This window comes from Microcaecilia unicolor, chromosome 9 (genome assembly GCF_901765095.1).
Source record: "Microcaecilia unicolor chromosome 9, aMicUni1.1, whole genome shotgun sequence".
Lineage (NCBI taxonomy): Eukaryota > Metazoa > Chordata > Amphibia > Gymnophiona > Siphonopidae > Microcaecilia > Microcaecilia unicolor.
Window position 1 is genome coordinate 217,311,630 of NC_044039.1, and position 19,525 is coordinate 217,331,154.

Below are 19,525 nucleotides of genomic sequence, written 5' to 3' on the forward strand. Positions count from 1 at the left end.
ATAAGTTCTCTAAAATTAAAGGGCAGCGATCTAATTGGTTTTCGCCGGTTAGAAATATGGGAATACACTCGCCATACATGGGAATACACTCGCCATTTTGTCACTAACCCCCAATAGATGCTTAAATATTCGTCTAGAAGAGAACAAAAATATAGGGCCCCAGTCAACCTGTCTAAAATTTGCAACTAAAGGATTTTAGACGTCTCTGTATATCCCCAGCGCGCATCTGTACCGGTAACTTCTATATGGGCAATAGTCCAATTCAGTGAATGCAGGCCATTCCGAAAATAGAATGGGGTTCTGCTTAAAATCTAATAATTGCGATACCGTCATCCATTGAAGGGTCACCTTCGATGGATGTATGCCCCAGGCATTGGTATCCAAGCCAATGCTTATAGCGTGACACGAGGAGAAAAGAAGATGACAAAAGTATAGCATGTCCATACCCCAAAAGCATATCTCAAAGGTGATGAAATACAAGAGGGGAGGAAAAAAAATGAAATATTTTAGAGCAACATAGAACACATGTAAGCCCACGGGGGAAAGTAGTAACATAAAGCACAATGGCATTCATTCAATTAGGTCAGAAGTGAAAAAGACAGTTTTGAAAGCTCTTGTGGCTAAACAGGTGAAAGGGAAAAAACAAATTAAAACATGTGATGCTTACACCAAAAATGATACGACATGAAACATACATGCTAGTCAGTGACTATGTGTCTAAATGATGACAAACAGGACAGCTGCAGCATTAGAAGGAAAGAGAAGGTTGGGTTATAAAGAACCAACAGGAAATAACTGGAGATGTGAAGCAACGCTGTATTATCATGGCACGCAGCCATCATCTTCTCAAACGGCAATTTCATTACTACCAGCATATTGCTTGATTCTGTTAAGTAAGGGTTAATTTTTAGCTTCCGGACTAAGGCTTCCTAGACGATTACCACAGGATTTATGTGCTAAGAAGCATTGTAATGTGATCACAGGAAACCACACTAGGACAAAGAAGGAGAAAGCTGGTTTTTAAAGGGGAAAGTCAAGTAATGTATGTTTGAAGGAAAGATACCCTTTTAAAACTTTGTAACCACATGGTGTGGCATGATAAGGTCTATCAAACTGTCACTTGCAGCACAAAAAGAAAGAAAAACCTGTCTCGGGGTTAAAATCACGGCTCAGAGACAGAATGAGAAAGCATTAGAGTATCAGACGGTCTATTGTTTAAGGGAAATGAAATGAAAAAGAAAGAAACGCCCAAAAGTCAAAGCAATATGAGCAGAAAATTTTGGAAAGTGGGGGACAACGTCCTAATAAAATGACACAAAAGAGGAGAAAAAAGTATGCCCTGATAAAAGGAGAATGCAGAGTAAGACTAAGATGCAGTGCCATAATTTTAAAAGTGAAAGCAGAAATACATCCGTACAATCTTACATGCTCAGAGGTGCACGTATAACGGACTTGGCAGCATGAGGCATGAAAAGATAAGTAATTTTACAATTATGATACCTGCTAAGGAAACATACCAGAGAATCAGATAATCTCATCGGCGTTAAGGGAAGGACCCTTACATAAGTCGAGAATATGTTGAAGAAAAAGTTGTACCAATTTCGAGGGGAAACCGGAGTTGAATGATATGAAAAAGATATGAGAGGGAGTTGGTTAGATGGATTTAGGAGCAATACAGTTGACAGAGGACTGTTGTACCACTTCAGCATAAAACAGGGACAAAAAAACGAACGGAAAAGGGGAAAAAAAATCACTTTCTGAGCTTTTAAAAGTAAACTGTAGAGCCTCCTCTGCCAAAGCAGTGCTGGACTGATAAGGCAGCTAAAGTGGGCAAGCTTCCCAGACTCTCATGTCCTTGAGATAGTGAACTACAGCACTTGTTAGGGAAAACCTTTAAAAGCTACAGAAAGAAATGGCAGTTACGGAAGCCTGGATAAGGATATTAAAAAAATGTGAGAAAAAGGGGTTTAGAACTTACACCTCTTCGAGCGAGTTTAAATAGATTTACAAAGGCAGATTCGAAGCCCAAGAGGGAGTATATATATCAAATATGACAGTTACTAGTAATGTAATAAGCTTTGTTCCGGAAAGAGAATCAAAACTCACACCACATGGGACTGAGAAGGAAAAAGAAAAGTTTTCTAGGAAATCAAAAAAATGATTTCTAGTTTGCACAAGAAGCCAAAAAGGTTATAAGGTGTAAAGTTAACCCAATCGGAGAGAAAGGAACTGATTAGGGTCTTCTGGGAAGTGTAGTGCACAAAGCTTTAGATACGGATGGCAAAAAACTGAAGGAACAGACTATTCTTGCATACACCATGAACTCAAAAGGGAAAATATAAACGTCATATAAAGCAAGGAAGTTTAAAACAACCACAGATAGGAAACATTTATATACTTAAAGAGATAAGGGGAAACAGCAGTAGGACGACGGTAAGCAGCTACAAAGCTGAACACCGTAATTACTGTTTTCAGCAAAAAAGAAAGTTATAAGAAGTCCAATAGAAAGAATGAGGAGGAATAGTAAAAGGGACAGTCTCGAGACATTAAAAAACAAAATCTCGTAGATAACGGTCTCAGCACAAGATCGAAAGTAAGTGTCGCACACACAGAGTGAAGGCAATAGTAGATGTGGAAAGGTGGGGGCTGTCTGTCAGTTTGGAAGAGTGATTATAAGAACAGAGAAACCAGAAGGATTTTAAGGGAGAGCAATCTAAAAGCGTGCTGTTCTCCTAGAGTAAAGGAAATTCCCCCAATACGGGAACATCAAAGAAATTGTAAGGAAAGAGAAGAGCAGGATTGGGGAGGAAAGTAAGGTCGACAGAAGAAGAAAAAGTGAGAACAAGGGGACAGGGATTTGAAAAGGAGGGATTAAGACAGAACACAGGGTGGGATGGGAAACAGAAAATGCGCAACCTCTAAGGATTGTTAAGCGAGAATGCTAGCATAAAGACCAATCCAAAGATTTTGAACATTGAAATAAACTTACAGCAAACCCCAAATCGCAGTCGCCTGGATTCGTAGTTATGCATCAATCACACAACAAGCACACACTTGCGCACATCACGCAAATCAAAGAGATGGACAAGATAGGAGAGAGAAAAGAGGGTGAGAAAAAACAGAACAGAATATTGAAAGACAGAAACGCAAATATTTAACCCCACTGCGTTAGGGTAGCAGGTGTGTTAGTTCAGCGCGGGGCAGTAAGACATTCAGGGAAGGAAGTAAAAAGACAGAAGAATAGAAGAGTATTTAAAGTAGGGGGGGAAAACGGACAGAACATTGGTGCCCAATACCCCTGAAGTGGGCAGTGTCCGTGATAGGGAAAAAATGAAGGAATAACAGCAGGGAGATTGGGGAAGGAAAGATGAGAGAAAAAGAGAAAAAAGTGATAGAAAAATAACATAGAACATTTGAACGCACAAAATAAGTATCCCCTCTTGCGTTCAAAAGAAGATCAAGAAGGTCAGTGAGTACGGTCAGCGTTTGGGGGATTTAAACACAACCCAGGACACCTCCAGCCAACCCCCCCCCCCCCCCCCCCCCACCTGCTCTCCCAGCAGTAAGGTAAACAAATTAAACCATAAACCAATTTCTACAACTGGTTACACAAGGTTTTCACTGCAGCTCCTGCTGTGAGAATGGAGGTAAATCAACAATTTAAAACCCTCAGAGCAGCGGGACTCCACAGCTGATCCATCCTGCTGCAGCAGGGGAGGCTTAGCCTCCCCAAGCCTCTTATACCGGGTGCCTATGGGTTACTTCCTGTTCCGGGGCAGAGGGAGCAGGGAGCCAGTGGAGCCGAGAGCCCCGTGCTTGCTCCCAGCAGCTAAGTATGCACCCGGGGGGGTGGGTTGATGTGCTGGAGGGGGGATGTCATTGCACCGGGGGGGGGGGGTGTCATGCTGCACCCGGGGAGGGGGTGCGCAATGGCGATCCACCCTGGGTGGCAGCCAACCTAGGATCGTCACTGCCACTCAGTATACAGCAAGTACCACCGGGCTACCGCAGCAGCCCAGCAGTACTTCTCACCCATGGCGAGCTGTCATTTCTAGCACTACAAAAATGTATTTATTTTTGTAACGCCGGAGTGTACCTGGCGGTAATCAGGCAGTGCCAGGTTAACACGGGAGCCCTTACCGCCACCTCAATGGGTGGCAGTAAGGGTTCCCCCCTGAAATGGCTGCACGGCAAGTGCTTTACTTGTCGCCTGGCCATTTCCTGTAGGAAACAAGACTTCCCTTTTACCAGCTGCGGTAAAAGGGGGCCTTAGTGGCGCGCATGTAAAACATGCGCCGACGCCAATGCCGACCCCCTTTTGCCGCAGCGCTGCTTAGTACACCAGAGCGTTAGATTGGTCGACACCTTATTCTCATTTCGAGCAGCTCATCTTGAAAAAGAAGTTTTAACCTTACTGCTCTTCGCAACAAATTATTTACAATTCCAAAAAACTGTAAAAACGTACTTTTATTGTGATCTGCCTTGAACCGCGAGGCATAAGCGGAATATGAGTTATATAGTTATGTTAAATATTCATTTAGTTGAAGGTAGACTTAACCCTCATCAATTTTTGTTGGAATGGAATTGAGGCCCACTGGCCTATCGTTGGTGACCGACTGACAGAATCCCTCGACATCCTTAATTATGGGAGTAATAATAATTTCACCCATCGATGATGCAAAATGCCCTATTGAAAATTGATATTGAATCCATAAAAACAAATTACGCAAAAATTTGATCGCACCCTCATTATAAAATTACCTTTGAAAAGCCTTGGTGGTTAGAGCCAGGAAAAGCCTTGAAGATTAACCACCTTTAATCTCTGCTCTGTTCCCAGGGTATTAGCTTTGAAAATGACTGGAAGGTGGTGACCATTTTCATTGGAGGCAACGACCTATGTGATTATTGCAAAAATAAGGTAAGGGGAGCAAGAATTTGAAAAATCCATCTTACTGAGTTCTCAAAAGCCATACATTTGTGATGTCCTTTGATGCACTTTGAGCCCTGCTGTTGTCAGGAGTTTCGGCAGATGTGAGTAGTAGGTCTTATTGACTGTTGCTATGTTGATGTGAGTATAATGTTTGGAATGGTACTCTCTTGTCTTTATGTTATTGTTTTTAACTGGTTTGTATATGCTATGAAAGCTTATATAAGAGGAATAATTTTAAGTTTTACATCCGGGTGGCACAAAGAAGAGATTTGAATTATCTGATCTTGAAGACAAAATTAGAAAACTGATAATTCAATACTCTGCAAAAAGTAGATATTCTATTTTCCAGGATTATGCAAATTAAGATCGGATTATAGTAATAATCTTTGCAAACTAACATCTCATCAATTAATCACTTTGGGAGTAAGATACTACTCGGAGAGTAATAAAATGGGCAGATTACTGGCAATAACAAAAGAGAGGGAACAAAGTACAAACTAAAGTCCAAACAAAAAAACAGCACCACGGGCCTTTAAAATGGAACAAAGTTCTTTAATGAATGAGCCTTGACCCGACACGGGCCGTGTTTCGGTGACTAGCACCTGCGTCAGATTACTGGCAAATCATCTAAAAGGAAATCACTAAAAACCAACCTCTTCAAAAAGGCCTACCCCAACGACCCAACATAAACCTCTTCACCCAAGAACATAACATTACTAATGATCGTACTGGACATCACGCAATCTTCATCCCTTCCGATCCTCCACATATACCTCATTCGATCACAATACAACCTTGTATTTGTTATCAACCAACTGGGCAAGTGTCTTTGATGGTACTATGTAAGCCACATTGAGCCTGCAAATAGTTGGGAAAATGTGAAGTACAAATGCAACAAATAAATAAATAAATAAATAAATAAATAAAAGGAAAAAGACTAAAATCTAAAGTGGTTTCTCTTAAGGATACTAGTAATGATTCCATTACCACAAGCAATGATAACATTTTGGTTTTATTTCAGGATTTCTACAAATCTTTATATTCCTCAGAACTAACCTCCACAAACAGAGGGGTCCTTTTACTAAGGTGCACTGAAAAATGGCCTGCGGTAGCGTAAGCACGTGTTTTGGACACGTGCAAATCCATTTTTCAGCTTACCTGTAAAAATGCCTTTTTAAAATTGTGCCTGAAAATGGGCGTGCAGCAAAATGAAAATAGATGCGAGTCCATTTTGGGTCTGAGACGTTACCGCCACCCATTGACTTAACAGTAAGGTCTCACGTGTTAACTGGGTGGTAATGGTCTATGAGCATCAAAAGCTATAAGACAGATATATACATATTATACATACAACATCACTGGTCAGGAATTTCAGGCCCTTATCTCATCAGCTGGGAGGCCCGTTGCAGCGGAAGCCTGAAGTCTCCTTATGACCAGGAACAAGTCTTTTCTGCGCGATGCGTCCACCCACAGATAAGCCTCAAGGCTCTGCTGCAACAAGCCCCCCTTTTTATTAAGCTAAAGCTTATTTTCAGAGCCAAGGAAAATTACAGAATGCTTGAGAATAAGTAAACAAGCCATACTGTGGGAATGTGGTCACATGTTTCCAAGTCCAGGTGGCCAGTCTGAACTTCAAAAACAAGCACCATCCTCCTCTTCACATACCAAATTAATTAGAGCTGTGTCTTATCTTCTGAATTCCAACTTATTTTCACACAATCAAAGTTAAACAATCATTTTTAAACAGAATTACTTCTAATCAACAATACAGACCCCAAGTGCACTTGTTAGTCAAGGCAGATAGAGTTGAAAAGCAATCTCTAAAATCCTTTTTATTACACAGTAATATAGTAAATGACGGCAGATAAAGACCTGTAAGGTGCCCTGTTTTAGTGGTAACATGTACGTCTGAGAGATGGATAACTCAATCATTTACTTCTTTCAGGAAAATGCATGCAACTTCACCTCAGGGTGGTTTAAATACGTAAAGGAGTAAATTACACAGATTGTCAATACTTCTAGTCATGGAATAATGCTGGTTTTCCATTATTTTCACTTATCAGTGGTCTCCTACTGAATGAACAGCCCTTGCCCCCCCCCCCCCCCCATGTCTCTTCTGGAAACAAACAGGCACATATGAACTAATAAAATGCATTTATTTGTTTTGACAGACACTGTTCTCTGCAGACAGCTTTATTCATAATCTAACAATATCTCTGGACATGCTGCATCAGGAGGTAGGTACAGAACCCACAGGAGAATAAGGGCCTCTTTTACCAAGCTGCGGTAAAAGGGGGCCTGCGCTGGCATCGTCGCGTGTTTTTCATGTGTGCCCATACCGCCACCCATTGAAGTGGCAAAAAGGGCTCCACGCTAACCTGGTGGTAACCGGGCAGCACACGGCACTGCCCAATTACATCCGGGTACACTCCAGCACTACAAAAATTAATATATTTTTGTAGCGTCAGATATGACGGCACACTGGGGGTAAGTACTGCCAGGCTTCTGCGGTAGCCCAGCGGTGCTTCCTGTTTAGCGAGTTTTAAGCCCACGTTGGGCGTACTGCTGCTTTGTAAAAGAGGTCCTAAGTGACTGGCCAACTACATTACATTACATTACAGTCTATTTCACCCATAGGCGCCAACTCTGAGCACCACCAATATTTGACCCGCCAGAACCGGAAGTTCACAGCCAGGAGCCAGCCCGACCTGCGCTGCCCGCCCTCTTCTCCCTCAAAACAGTCCTCCGCCTGCCCCTTGCCTTCTTGCGTGCCACCCAGAATTTGAAAGTCATCTTACCTCTGGGTTCCGGCGGCAGCAGTGAAAGGTGAGCAGGCTTGGCGAGTCGGCGCTTCAGCCTGCCTTCCCTTCTCTCTCAGCTCTGCCTCTGGTCCCACCCTCATTTCCTGTTTCCTCAAGGGTGGGACCAGAGGCAGAGCTGAGAGAGAAGGGAAGGGGCAGGCGAAGGACTGTTGTAGGAGAAGAGGTCGGGCTGGAACTCGGAGGAGAGAGAGGGAGGGGCCTGGAACTCGGAGGGGGGAAGGAGGTGGGAGGGGGGAAGGGAGGAGGGGGAGGGAGGGGGAATGCACCACCTGTGAAAAAACAAATTCAGCACCCCCAATCATTTTGAAAAGTTGGCTCCTATGATTTCACCAATATATTATCAATTCAAGACGGATTGCAATTTTAAGAGGCTAGAACCAATTTGTGTAGGAATACCAGTTCTATGAAATCAATAATCAAAAGGTATTAAACATCACTTGATAAACCAGTACAGATAGGCTTTTAGCTTTTTCCAGAATCCCAGAGAGTTTCTATAGAATCTTAAAGCAGTTGGTATGACAGAGAGGCAGGAAACTCCTTTACACACGTCAACTTATGAGCCAGAGGGAACCACAGCATGAAAGTATTACTTTTGAACCATGGAGAAAAGTGATTGGTTTAATAAGTTGGAGCTCTGCCCATCAATATCTTAAACTGATATTCCTACTTTAAATTGTATTCATGCCTCTACCTGAAGCCAGTGTAACATAGAATAGAAAGCTTTCACAGAATCATATCTTTTCAATCCATAAATTAGCCAAATGGCTGTATTCTGAATTAATTGTAGTTGATAGAGAAGGAGTTTAGTGTAACCAATAAAAACAACATTACAGTAGTCTAATCTCAATAAGATCAAGGATTGGACAAAAAGCCAAAAAGCTAATGGCTCAAAATATTCCCTTATAGCTCTTAGTTTCCTAAGAGAGTAAAACGATTTCTTTACAATAGCCCGAGTATAACTATACATAGATAGCTGGTTGTCAAGTTCTACACCAAGTATTTTAGAGTGTAAGGGCCTACCTTCAAAGTATGATGAAATCTAGGGTCATTAGAAGATCCTATCTATAAAAACTTTGTTCTCTATTTAGTTTTAAACGATGAACCGCGACCCAGTCTTCCTATTGATCTAATACAAGTTTGAATAAGAGACGTGAAGGGGCATAATCGAACGGAAATGTCTATCTCCATGAGCGTTTATCTCCGAGAACGGGTCCGTGAAGGGGCGGACCGAAGCGTATTTTCGAAAAACATGGACGTTTATCTTTTTTTGAGCTGGGCGTTTTTGTTTTTCAGCGATAATGGAAACCGAAAGCGCCCAGCTCAAAAACGAATAACTCCAAGACATTTATTCGTGGGAGGGGCCAGGATTCGTAGTGCACTGGTCCCCCTCACATGCCAGGACACCAACCGGGCACCCTAGGGGGCACTTTTACAAAAAAAAAAAAAAAAGGTAAAAGAGCTCCCAGGTGCATAGCACCCTTCCCTTGGGTGTTGAGCCCCCCAAATCGCCCTCAAAACCCACTTCACACAAGTCTACACCATTACTATAGCCCTAAGGGGTGAAGGGGGGCACCTACATGTGGGTACAGTGGGTTTGGGGGGCGGTTTGGAGGGCTCCCATTTACCAGCACAAGTGTAACAGGTGAGGGGGGGGGATGGGCCTGGGTCCACCTGCCTGAAGTCCACTGCACCCCCTAATAACTGCTCCAGTGACCTGCATACTGCTGCCAGGGAGGTGGGTATGACATTTGAGGGTGAAATAAAAAGTTGTGAAATGGCATATTTTGTGGTGGGAGGGGGTTTGTGACCACTGGGGGAGTCAGGGGAGGTCATCCCCGATTCCCTCCAGTGGTCATCTGGTCATTTAGGGCACTTTTTGGGGCCTTATTCGTTGAAAAACAGGGTCCAGGAAAAGTGCCCTAAATTCTCGCTAAAAACGCATATTTTTTTCCCATTATCGGCGAAAAGCGCCCATCTCTGATCGGCCGATAACCACGCCCCAGTTCCGCCTTCACCACGCCTTCAACACGCCCCCATCAACTTTGTCCACATCCGCAACGGAGTGCAGTTGAAAACGTCCAAATTCGGCTTTTGATTATACCGCTTTATTCGTTTTTGTGAGATAAACGTCTATCTCCCAATTTGGGTCACAATATAGGCGTTTTTCTATTTCGATTATAAGCAGGAAAGTATCTGGCCAAGACATGAGTACTGGCAAGAAAAGAGTAATGTCATCGGCATAGATAAAAAGATTCACCTGAAGCTGGTCCAAGATCACACCCAATGACTGTATAAGAATATTAAAAAGTATAAGTGAAAGTGGGGAGCCCTGAGGCATACCACTAACAGTTTTCCATTTGGTTGAGTGAGCTCCCTCCTTCTTTACTGAATAATAGCCACTAGAAAAACCATGAAACCAACTTGGCGCCTTACCCTGTATACCCACTTGATCTAATATTTGTAGCATTAAAGCATGGTCGACAAGGTCGAAAGCACAAGACAGATCAAACTGGATAATGATTGCACATTGACCTCTACTCAATTAGGGACCCTTTTACTAAGCCTACGCGCACCCAATGCGCGCCAAAATGGAGTTAGCGCATGGCTACCCCGTGGCTCTTGCGGTAATTTCATTTTTGGCGCTGGCTGAAAAATCATTTTTATTTTCTGCCGTGTTTATTGGACGAGTACCATTTGGCGCGTGTAGGTCATTACCACCCGGTTACCATGTGAGACTTTACCGCTTGGTCAATGGCTGGTGGTAAGGTCTCAGACCCAAAATGGATGCGCGGCAATTTTCGGCAAAAATTATTTTAAAAAAGGCCTTTTTTACAGGTGGGCTGAAAAATAATTCTGCGCACGCCCAAAACCCGTGCCTACGCTACCGCAGGCCGTTTTTCAGCGCACCTTAGTAAAAGGACCCCGGGTTTTTTTTCTATAAGTCACTAAAGTAGCAATTACTCTTTCCGTTGCACCATATCATTTTCTATCTGATCTGTAATATACCCTGATACAGATAATACTGGACAAAAATTCAGTGAAAGAGGAATTAACTATAGTACTAGTAGTGAGCTGAAATGAGCTTAACTAACCCAATCACCATACACTCTTTAATGACTGGGTTAGTTAAGCTCATTTCTGTAATATATATACCCTTCCATTTCTGTAAACAGTAGGATAGAAGCCACAGGACGACAGTTACTAACTTCTGCCAAAGTACTTTTAGGATTTTTAGGAATATGAGTAAGTATAATGTCCCTGCCTAATGTTGGAAAAGTACCAGATTCAAAATATGAATTTAAACACTTAATAAATATTTTTTTTAAAAAGCGGAGATGCCAGTTTAATCAAATATGGAGGGCAAGTATCTAGACTACAGGAAGATTTGGCATACTTTAATAATAAGCTCTTCATGTCATTTTAACATTAATTTTGCTAAACTGAGACCAGTATTTATCCGATGGGATAGCGTTCAGCTCAGAAAAAGAGGTCGTTATATGACCAGCTGAGTCAGACTGGTTTTGACACATGTCAAATGGCTTGAGTGCTTTCAGTGTTTGTAAGAAAAGCAGGACAAAATGATCATATGACCTTCGGCCTCTTGACGACCCTAATCTAGGAGTTTTCTTACTCTTCTGTACTGTCTCATCCCTGCACAATTCTTTCCTTCATCCTCCCACCCCATCCTCACAGAGTCAGCTATCTTCTAAAAAGGAGACATGACCAGAGGGTTTGTGGTATTACATCTGTCAGTTAGCTGTTAATATGGTTTATTAATCCCTATCGAAATTACTAAATGTCTCACCAGGACATCATTTCAGGTTATGTCATCCTGACTGGAAGATTTCCACTTCCCTAGAGTAAAGCGATGTGGTAGCCCGTGCTAGTCCGCTTTTAAGGGTAATAAATAGAAATAAAACAAAACAGAGAAAAGAAAAGAAAAGAAATCCTTTTGGAGTGGATTTAGGATTTGCTAGAAAGAAAGAGCTTGCCAAAATATTTTAAAATAAAAATAACAAACCTTTCATATTGGTAAAAATCCTCTTGCTTGTGGGTTCCTGTGGGCTACATCTAGTAGGCAAAGGGGTTAATGTAAAGTAGCCAGTCCCTCAGGCACTTGCAGTGACATGGGCTGCTTTGGGGTTTGGGGGATGTGATGACATCCCTATGAGGAAAGGCTGAAGCATCTAGGGCTCTTCAGCTTGGAGAAGAGGCAGCTGAGGGGAAATATGATAGAGGTCTATGAAATAATGAGTAGAGTGGAACGGGTAGACTTGAATCGTTTGTTTACTCTTTCCAAAAATACTAGAACGAGGGGGCATGCAATGAAGCTACAAAGTAGTAAATGTAAAATGAATCAGAGAAAATTGTTCTTCACTCATTGTGTAATTAAACTCTGGAATTCGTTGCCAGAGAATGTGGTAAAGGCGGTTAGCTTAGCAGGGTTTAAAAAAGGTCTGGATGGTTTCCTAAATGAAAAGTCCATACACCATTATTAAATTGGGGAAAATCCACTGCTTATTTCTGGGATAAGCAGCATAAAATGTATTGAGCTTTTCTGGGATCTTGCCAGGTATTTGTGACCTGGATTGGCCATTGTTGGAAACAGGATGCTGGGTTTCATGGACCTTTGGTCTCTCCCAGTGTGGCAATACTTGTGTACTTATGTACTTATATGGGAGACCACACTTCTTCTAGGTCCTGTAGGGCAGGACGGGGGCAAATGGCAAGGGGTGTGATTACAGCAGGACCAAAATATACACATGTGTGCCCCAATTCAGAAGGGGAATGCACATCTATAACCACTAAGATCCATGTTGACAGTTACACCTGCTCCTGGGCACGTCTAGGTCTCATAAAAGTACTCATTTTGGACAGCACTATTCAGGAGGGATTAAGGGATGTGGACCCCTTAAACTCCTGTTCCCCTCCTCCTTCACCACCATGAAATTGATAGTGCCAGATGATTGTGGGCTCTGTACCTAATTGGGAGAACATAGGTTTCAACAATGACAGGCAGACATATCTAAGTGTTGGCTCATACATGTGTGTGTTTTGAAAGGCCCATATACATGTGTCAGTGCTGACACGTAAGACATGTATGTTGCCCAGCACCTCTCGGTTCCACCTACCCTCCTCTCTTCCTTCCCGTTCACATTAATTGATTTGATTTGCTTACTTTATTTATTTTTTGTCTATTAGATTGTAAGCTCTTTGAGCAGGGACTGTCTTTTCATGTATGGTGTACAGCGCTGCGTATGCCTTGTAGCGCTATAGAAGTGATAAATAGTAGTAGTAGTAGTCTCTTGTAACCAGAGCTAATATTGTGATGTCATAATGCCTCAGGCCACCAATAAGAGCCAACCTCATCAGTGATGTCACAATGGCTTGATTGTCCTATACTTGGCTCCCTTTTATTACATAGCTCTTTGAGCAGGGACTGTCTTTCTTCTATGTTTGTGCAGCGCTGCGTACGCCTTGTAGCGCTATAGAAATGCTAAATAGTAGTAGTAGTAGTCTCTTGTAACCAGAGCTAATATTGTGATGTCATAATGCCTCAGGCCACCAATAAGAGCCAACCTCATCAGTGATGTCACAATGGCTTGATTGTCCTATACTTGGCTCACTTTTATTACATAGCTCTTTGAGCAGGGACTGTCTTTCTTCTATGTTTGTGCAGCGCTGCGTATGCCTTGTAGCGCTATAGAAATGCTAAATAGTAGTAGTAGTAGTAGTAGTTTTAGACGTAGAACTAGGGGGCATGAATCTTATTCGACCACAAAATCACTATGTATTTGTTTCATCACCGGAGTTGGCTAACGCCTACATGGTACTATGTAAGCCACATTGAGCCTGCAAATAGGTGGGAAATGTGGGATACAAATGCAACAAATAAATAAATAAAAATAAAATAGGTGCTGACACTGTACAGCATGTACTGTAGAAAAAAGGTCTGTGTCAGCAGATACATTGCTAAAAACTATTGGAATTTGCCATGTTCTGACCATGACATCTCAATTCTGATTTTCTGCATTCTTTCTAAAACCTGACTACAGATGACTTGCAGAAGCACACGTTATACATTCCGAGACAAGTGGGGTTAGAACTGGAGTCTCAGGTGTAAGAGGCTGGCCAGCAATCATGTGGATAACTGACAATACAGACAGCATGTCCTGTCTTCATTTGGATACCGGGAAGTTTCCCAATGGTCTGGTCCTGGTTCAGTAGTTCAAACTCTGCCTGGGCCATAGAAGTTAGTGCTGTAATGTATGAAGAGGATGGTGATATGGGGTCAAGACTAGAGCATGCGGCTTCTTCTTCCCCAACCCTATGCACTGTCTTTCTAAAAGTAGGGATCCCTCAAATATGTCACCTACTAGAAGCCTCAGAGTCCCTTAAGAAGAATAAAAAAGCGTAGTTCAGAGACACTCCCTCAATTGTGTGGGGTCTTTAGAAATAAGGTGTTGACAAATCTAATGAACATTAAGGAAGCTCATTTCCTGTCCTGGGAGGCCCAAGCCTTTAAGATGTTGGAGAACATGTGGGTCCTGGTGAGAAGTTAGATGAAGGATTACGGGATGGGAGTATCACACTCTTGGATGTTACTGAAAAGTTCCCTTAGTGCTCTTTACAGAGGAGTTTCGGTAGCGTGTCTGAGGGAGGATTGGAGACTCCCTCTGGGTAAAGTGTTTGAAAACTTTCACTGGAGGTCCACTGCACTGTAAAGGAAGAGAGTGTCTCTTATCCACTGGTCAATAGCCAGGATTTACTGGTACCAACAAGCAGTCAAGGGAAAGGGTCTCATGAGAAAGCCCTAATCTGTGATGTGTGCATATTGTCCACTCTGAATCTCCTGGGCTGTGAGTGCTGGACTGTGACTTGTGGATCCAAGGTATTCATATTTTCGGATCTGTAAAATACTGTTGTACTTTGGATTGGATATGAATGATGACCAACTACACTGTACTGATTTTTCTACTAGTATCAGGTTTTTAGTAAAGAACCCCAAAAAGGCATATTGGGTGTTTCTTCTACTGGACTACAACTTTTGCTGACAACCTTGGAAGCCCAAAAGATGGTATCCACACCCCCTTTTTTATCAAGAACCCCAGGGAGCATGGGGGAACAGCATGACCTGCCTATCCTGTGCGTTCCCCTTAATGCTGTTAAGCAAAAAGGAGCTACTTAAATGCACAGTACGTGCTGAGGGGAGGGGAACAAAATATGTAAAGTTTAGTTGTGCCTCTCAGCATTGGGCCTGCTGACTTCCTATGCCCACCTTGCTCTAAACTGTACTGCCTTACACAGCCCAGGAGTTGGAGGGGGGGGAGAAGCACTGAAAGACACCATTTTAGGGGTCAGAGTTGAACAGAGTGGGGCCACTCTGGTCTTACAGCCTACAATGAGCAACAGATACCGCTATATATAAAGGGCTTCTGAGGTTAGGGGGGAGGATAGACCTTGGGAGTGGTGATGGGGGAGTTTGTAAAATCTGCCCGTTTAACTGCTGAAGTTATCCAGGCACAGAGTATTATTCAAAATTCAAAATTCTTTTGAGACAGGACTAAAGCAATATGACTAAAGAACAATATCCTTGAATTTGAATGACACACTTTTAAGGTGGTGTAAAGGCGTTAGACTAATGTCGTGAACATGTTATTTTTCTGTTTTAGCTGCCAAGAACTATCGTCAATGTGGTACAAGTATTCTGGATGGAAAGTCTTCGGGAAGTCAATGATGGATCGCTGGGCTGTTTATTACAAAAGTAATCCTCTGCATTTTCCTAATATCACAACCCTACGTCTTAACCATAGGGCAGTGGCACTGCACAAAGGATTGTTCTCCTCCCTGACAAGAAGAGGAGTGCTGATTGATGTTAAGGGTTGTTATGTGTTTAATAAGTTTGATTTTATTGTTTACCTGAGACGGAATTCTTAGGTTTAATGTCTAGAACTATTGTTTTATGTTATTGTCCACCTCTAGTATTAAGGAGGAACATATCTACATGTATCCAGGGTCTCACCCGGGTGCTAGCACATAAGCACTGCCACGCTGGGAAAAGACCAAAGGTCCATCAAGCCCAGCACTCCGTCTCCGACAGCGGCCAATCCAGGCCCCAAGAACCTGGCAAAAACCCCAAAATTTAATAACGATCAATGGACTTTTCCTTCAGGAATCTGTCCAGCCCTTCTTTAAACTCAGCAAGGTCAGCTGCCGTCACTACCAGAGTTCCAGAGTCTAACTACGCGCTGAGTAAAGAAAAACTTTCTCCGATTTGTTTTAAACCTACCACATTCTAATTTCATCTTGCGTCCCCTGGTTCTATTATTGTTAGAAAGCGTAAACAAGCGCTTCACATCTGTCCGCTCTATTCCGCTCATTATTTTGTAAACCTCTATCATATCACCTCTCAGCCACCTTCTCTCCAGGCCTGCCTTGGGCCACAAAGCACATCAGTTCAGTTCACCTTCACATTCAGGGCCACTCTCCAATCCAGTTCACCTGCAGTTGAGTTTGGGTAGCTGGGCGGATAGAAATGATAAGTAGTAGTACTTAAGTATTGCCATACTGGGAAAGACCAAAGGTCCATTGAGCCCAGCATCCTGTTTCCAACAGTGGCCAATCCAGGTCACAAATACCCGGCAAGATCCCAAAAATGTACAAAACATTTTATGCTGCTTATCCCAGAAATAGTGGATTTCCCCCAAGTCCATTTAATAACAGCCTATGGACTTTTCCACCCTCCCAGGATCGCCACTCCCCGGCCATCAACTGCAAATACCTTGGCTGGCCGCTGGCGGGGATCCCGAGGTTCCACCAGCAGAAGAGGTCTTCCTCCAGTGCTGCTCTTCACTCTGCCCTATGGCCTGCCCCGGCCGCTGCTTTTTCTGATGTCATGCATGCTCAGTTTCAAAACCGAGCATGCGCGGCCTGAGGGGAAAAGCAGCCACTTGGTAGGCAATGCGGCAAAGTGAACAGCAGCGCTGGAAGAAGACCTCTTCTGCTGTCAGGGACTGGGGGGACCCCCACCAGCCAAACCAGAGGCCCTGACCCAAAGTCCTGCCATGTCTGCTCCTCCCCAGCCTCCAAGGGGGTCCGGCGCTGGAGTTTTCTCTCTCCTGCTCCTGTCGGGACGCGATCACCCGGGTATCATCAGGAACAGGAGAGAGAGAGACCTCGGTGCCAGGTCTCCCTTGGAGCCCGGGGAATTTCCCTCCCCCCCCCCCCCCCCCCCCAGTAGCCCTGGTATGGGGCTTTTCCTGACCTCTCTGTCTCCATGAGGCACATTCTCCATCTTGCCTCCACAGCACTTGTCTTTCTGTTTCCCTGAAGAAAACTCATCTTTTCACTTCGCTCATTGTTTCTCATAAGATATTGCACAAATCCAGCACCTCACCTCTGACCAGCTTCCATCTTTTTAATCACCCTCCCGTCTCTGCAACAAGCTTCCTTTCTTCAGATTTCTACCTCCATCCACCCTTGCAGCTCTCAGAACTACGAAGCCTCTTGCCTTGGGGCATGAACTTCTGAACATCTACTGACTGTGAGTAAACTATCTACATTTATTCAATAAAGTACATTTCAGAAAAAGAAAAGAGATTTCTGGGTGTGCTGATGTGCCATGCTTGCACTTCTTGGATATTAAAGCCTTAATAATATTACGCTTTAAGAAACACTCAATGGAGTTTAATTATTTAATTGCTGCTTTATACCTTGATATTTATCAAACTGGCAAATATTACGCCCATTGTTTCTTAATTAAAGTAGAGTAAGCAACGTACTGCCCTACAGGGCAGAAGCAAGTCCAAAAGAGCAGTCCAATAGGGCAGGTCCCGCCATACCTGGTAAAAAGTACGCCATTCACCACAGTATCTGCAGCATTGGTCAGAGAGTTGAGGGTTCATCCTAAATAGATGCTCGGGGGTATAAGACCAGCGATAAAAAATTTCAAAACCATTCTTAATTATATTACTAGCAACTGAATATTTAAATGGATACAAATACACCCCTTTCCCAGCACTCTGAAGCATAAGCAGCATTAAGATCTTGTGTTTTTTTGTTGTTGTTGTGCATTTTTACCCTACATTTTCCCACATAAGCAGGCACAATGTGGCTTACATTAAGTCAAAAGGATACAATGCAACACAGAGATGGCACAGAAACAGAATGTGACAGGAGGGGAAGGAACACGGAATGACATGGGTAAATGACAGGGGTGAAGAGCCAACATGTGAGAGAGGTTAAACAATGGAGGAGCCAGTTCCCATCGAACAGTACATTTCTGGAGGGGGGAGCGAAACAGAGCCATATGGAGGTGGGATATGCTACCCTTCCCTCTCCCACCTCTAATAGCCCATTCAAGAGGAGTTTCTGCTAGGCTGAGAGATCACCCCGACCCCAGCGGTAGATAAAATCTCTAACCTGCTGATAGTGGAAAAGGTCCCATGGCTCTTGGCCAAATTCCTCCTGAAGATCTAAGAAGGATTGGAACTTCCCCTCATCCCAGAACTGTCCCAAGGACCGCAAGCCCTTATTGGCCCAATGTTGAAAGGTTAAATCCCTGGCTCCCGGCAATAATTGGGGAATGTATTGAAGTGAAGTCTGAAGATGGTAGAGGCTGGTCAGAAAAAAATTAATGCGAATCATATACCAGGTGGTTAAAGGGTGGCCAATCCCCTATGGCACCCGCTTAATTAAGGACAGAAGATCTTTCCAAGGCAACTAGGGGACTGCCCACAATGGAGTAACACCCACCCATGCCTGTTCCCAACAAGCTCGTTTTTTCAACATACCCTGTATCCAATCAGCCAAAGCGTGCAATTGGGATGCCTGGTAATATAGAAAACATTTGGGACACCCATGCACCCCTTAAGCTTTGGTTAGTGCAAAATGCCTCTGTCCACCCTCGGGGGTTGTTAATGCCAAATGTAAGTGATACTTTTTTTTGGGTGGGGGGGTTGCCGGGTTCTTGAAGCCTGGATTCGCCACTGTCAGAGACAGGATGTTGGGCTTGATGGACCCTTGATCTTTTCCCAGTATGGCGGTGCTTATGTGCTTAAGTTGGCGAAAATACTGCTGGGGTATAGGCAAGGGTAAGGCCAAAAACAAATAAAGAAGTTTTGGCAGCAACATCATTTTGATTGCCTGAATATGACAAAAGCCATGAAATACTGAGACCCTCCCAATGATCTAACTCCTCAAGTAGCTCCTGCCGTTTAGAGGGAAAATTGGCCTGATAAAGACCCCCTAAAGTAGCAGTAACTCCCAGATACTTAATGGATTTTTGTGCCCATGCAAAAGGAAAAAGTTGTAGTAAATTCTGCATCTCAGCTGCTGGCAAATTAACATTAAGTATTTCAGATTTATTCATACTCACTTTAACCCAGAAACCATACCAGACTGTAGCAGAGTTTCTGAGACTCCAGTGAGAGATTTGACGTGGTTTGTCCGAGCAAAAAGAATTTCATAAGCAAACAACATTAATTTATGCTGTGAGGGTCCAGTGGAGAGGCCCCTAATGGTACGGTCAGTTTGCACCTTTGAACTAAGGGCTCTATCAATAGGGTAAAAAGTAGCGGAGAAACTGCAGATCTCTGGTGAGTGCAGATAAAGTTCAAAAGGCTTAGTATAAGAACCATTAATGTGGAGACTCGCCAAGGGACGCGCATAAATCAACTGTAGCCAGGTTAAGTAGCAGCCTGTTATAGCCATTTCAGCCAACACTGTAAACATGAAGGGCTAAGTCACCCTGTCAAAGGCTTTTACAGTATCA

At 43.3% G+C, this 19,525-nt stretch overlaps 1 protein-coding gene across 2 annotated transcripts in view; it reads left to right on the forward strand.

The window, feature by feature from the left end:
- Positions 1-19,525, forward strand: part of PLB1 (phospholipase B1) — an 85,352-nt gene that overhangs the window by 40,997 nt on the left and 24,830 nt on the right. For both annotated transcript variants that reach the window (XM_030214675.1, XM_030214676.1), the window contains exons 9-11: positions 4,838-4,918; positions 7,102-7,167; positions 15,426-15,517. In XM_030214675.1, the coding sequence (XP_030070535.1) occupies positions 4,838-4,918; positions 7,102-7,167; positions 15,426-15,517 (239 nt within the window). The remainder of the gene's footprint in view (positions 1-4,837; positions 4,919-7,101; positions 7,168-15,425; positions 15,518-19,525) is intronic.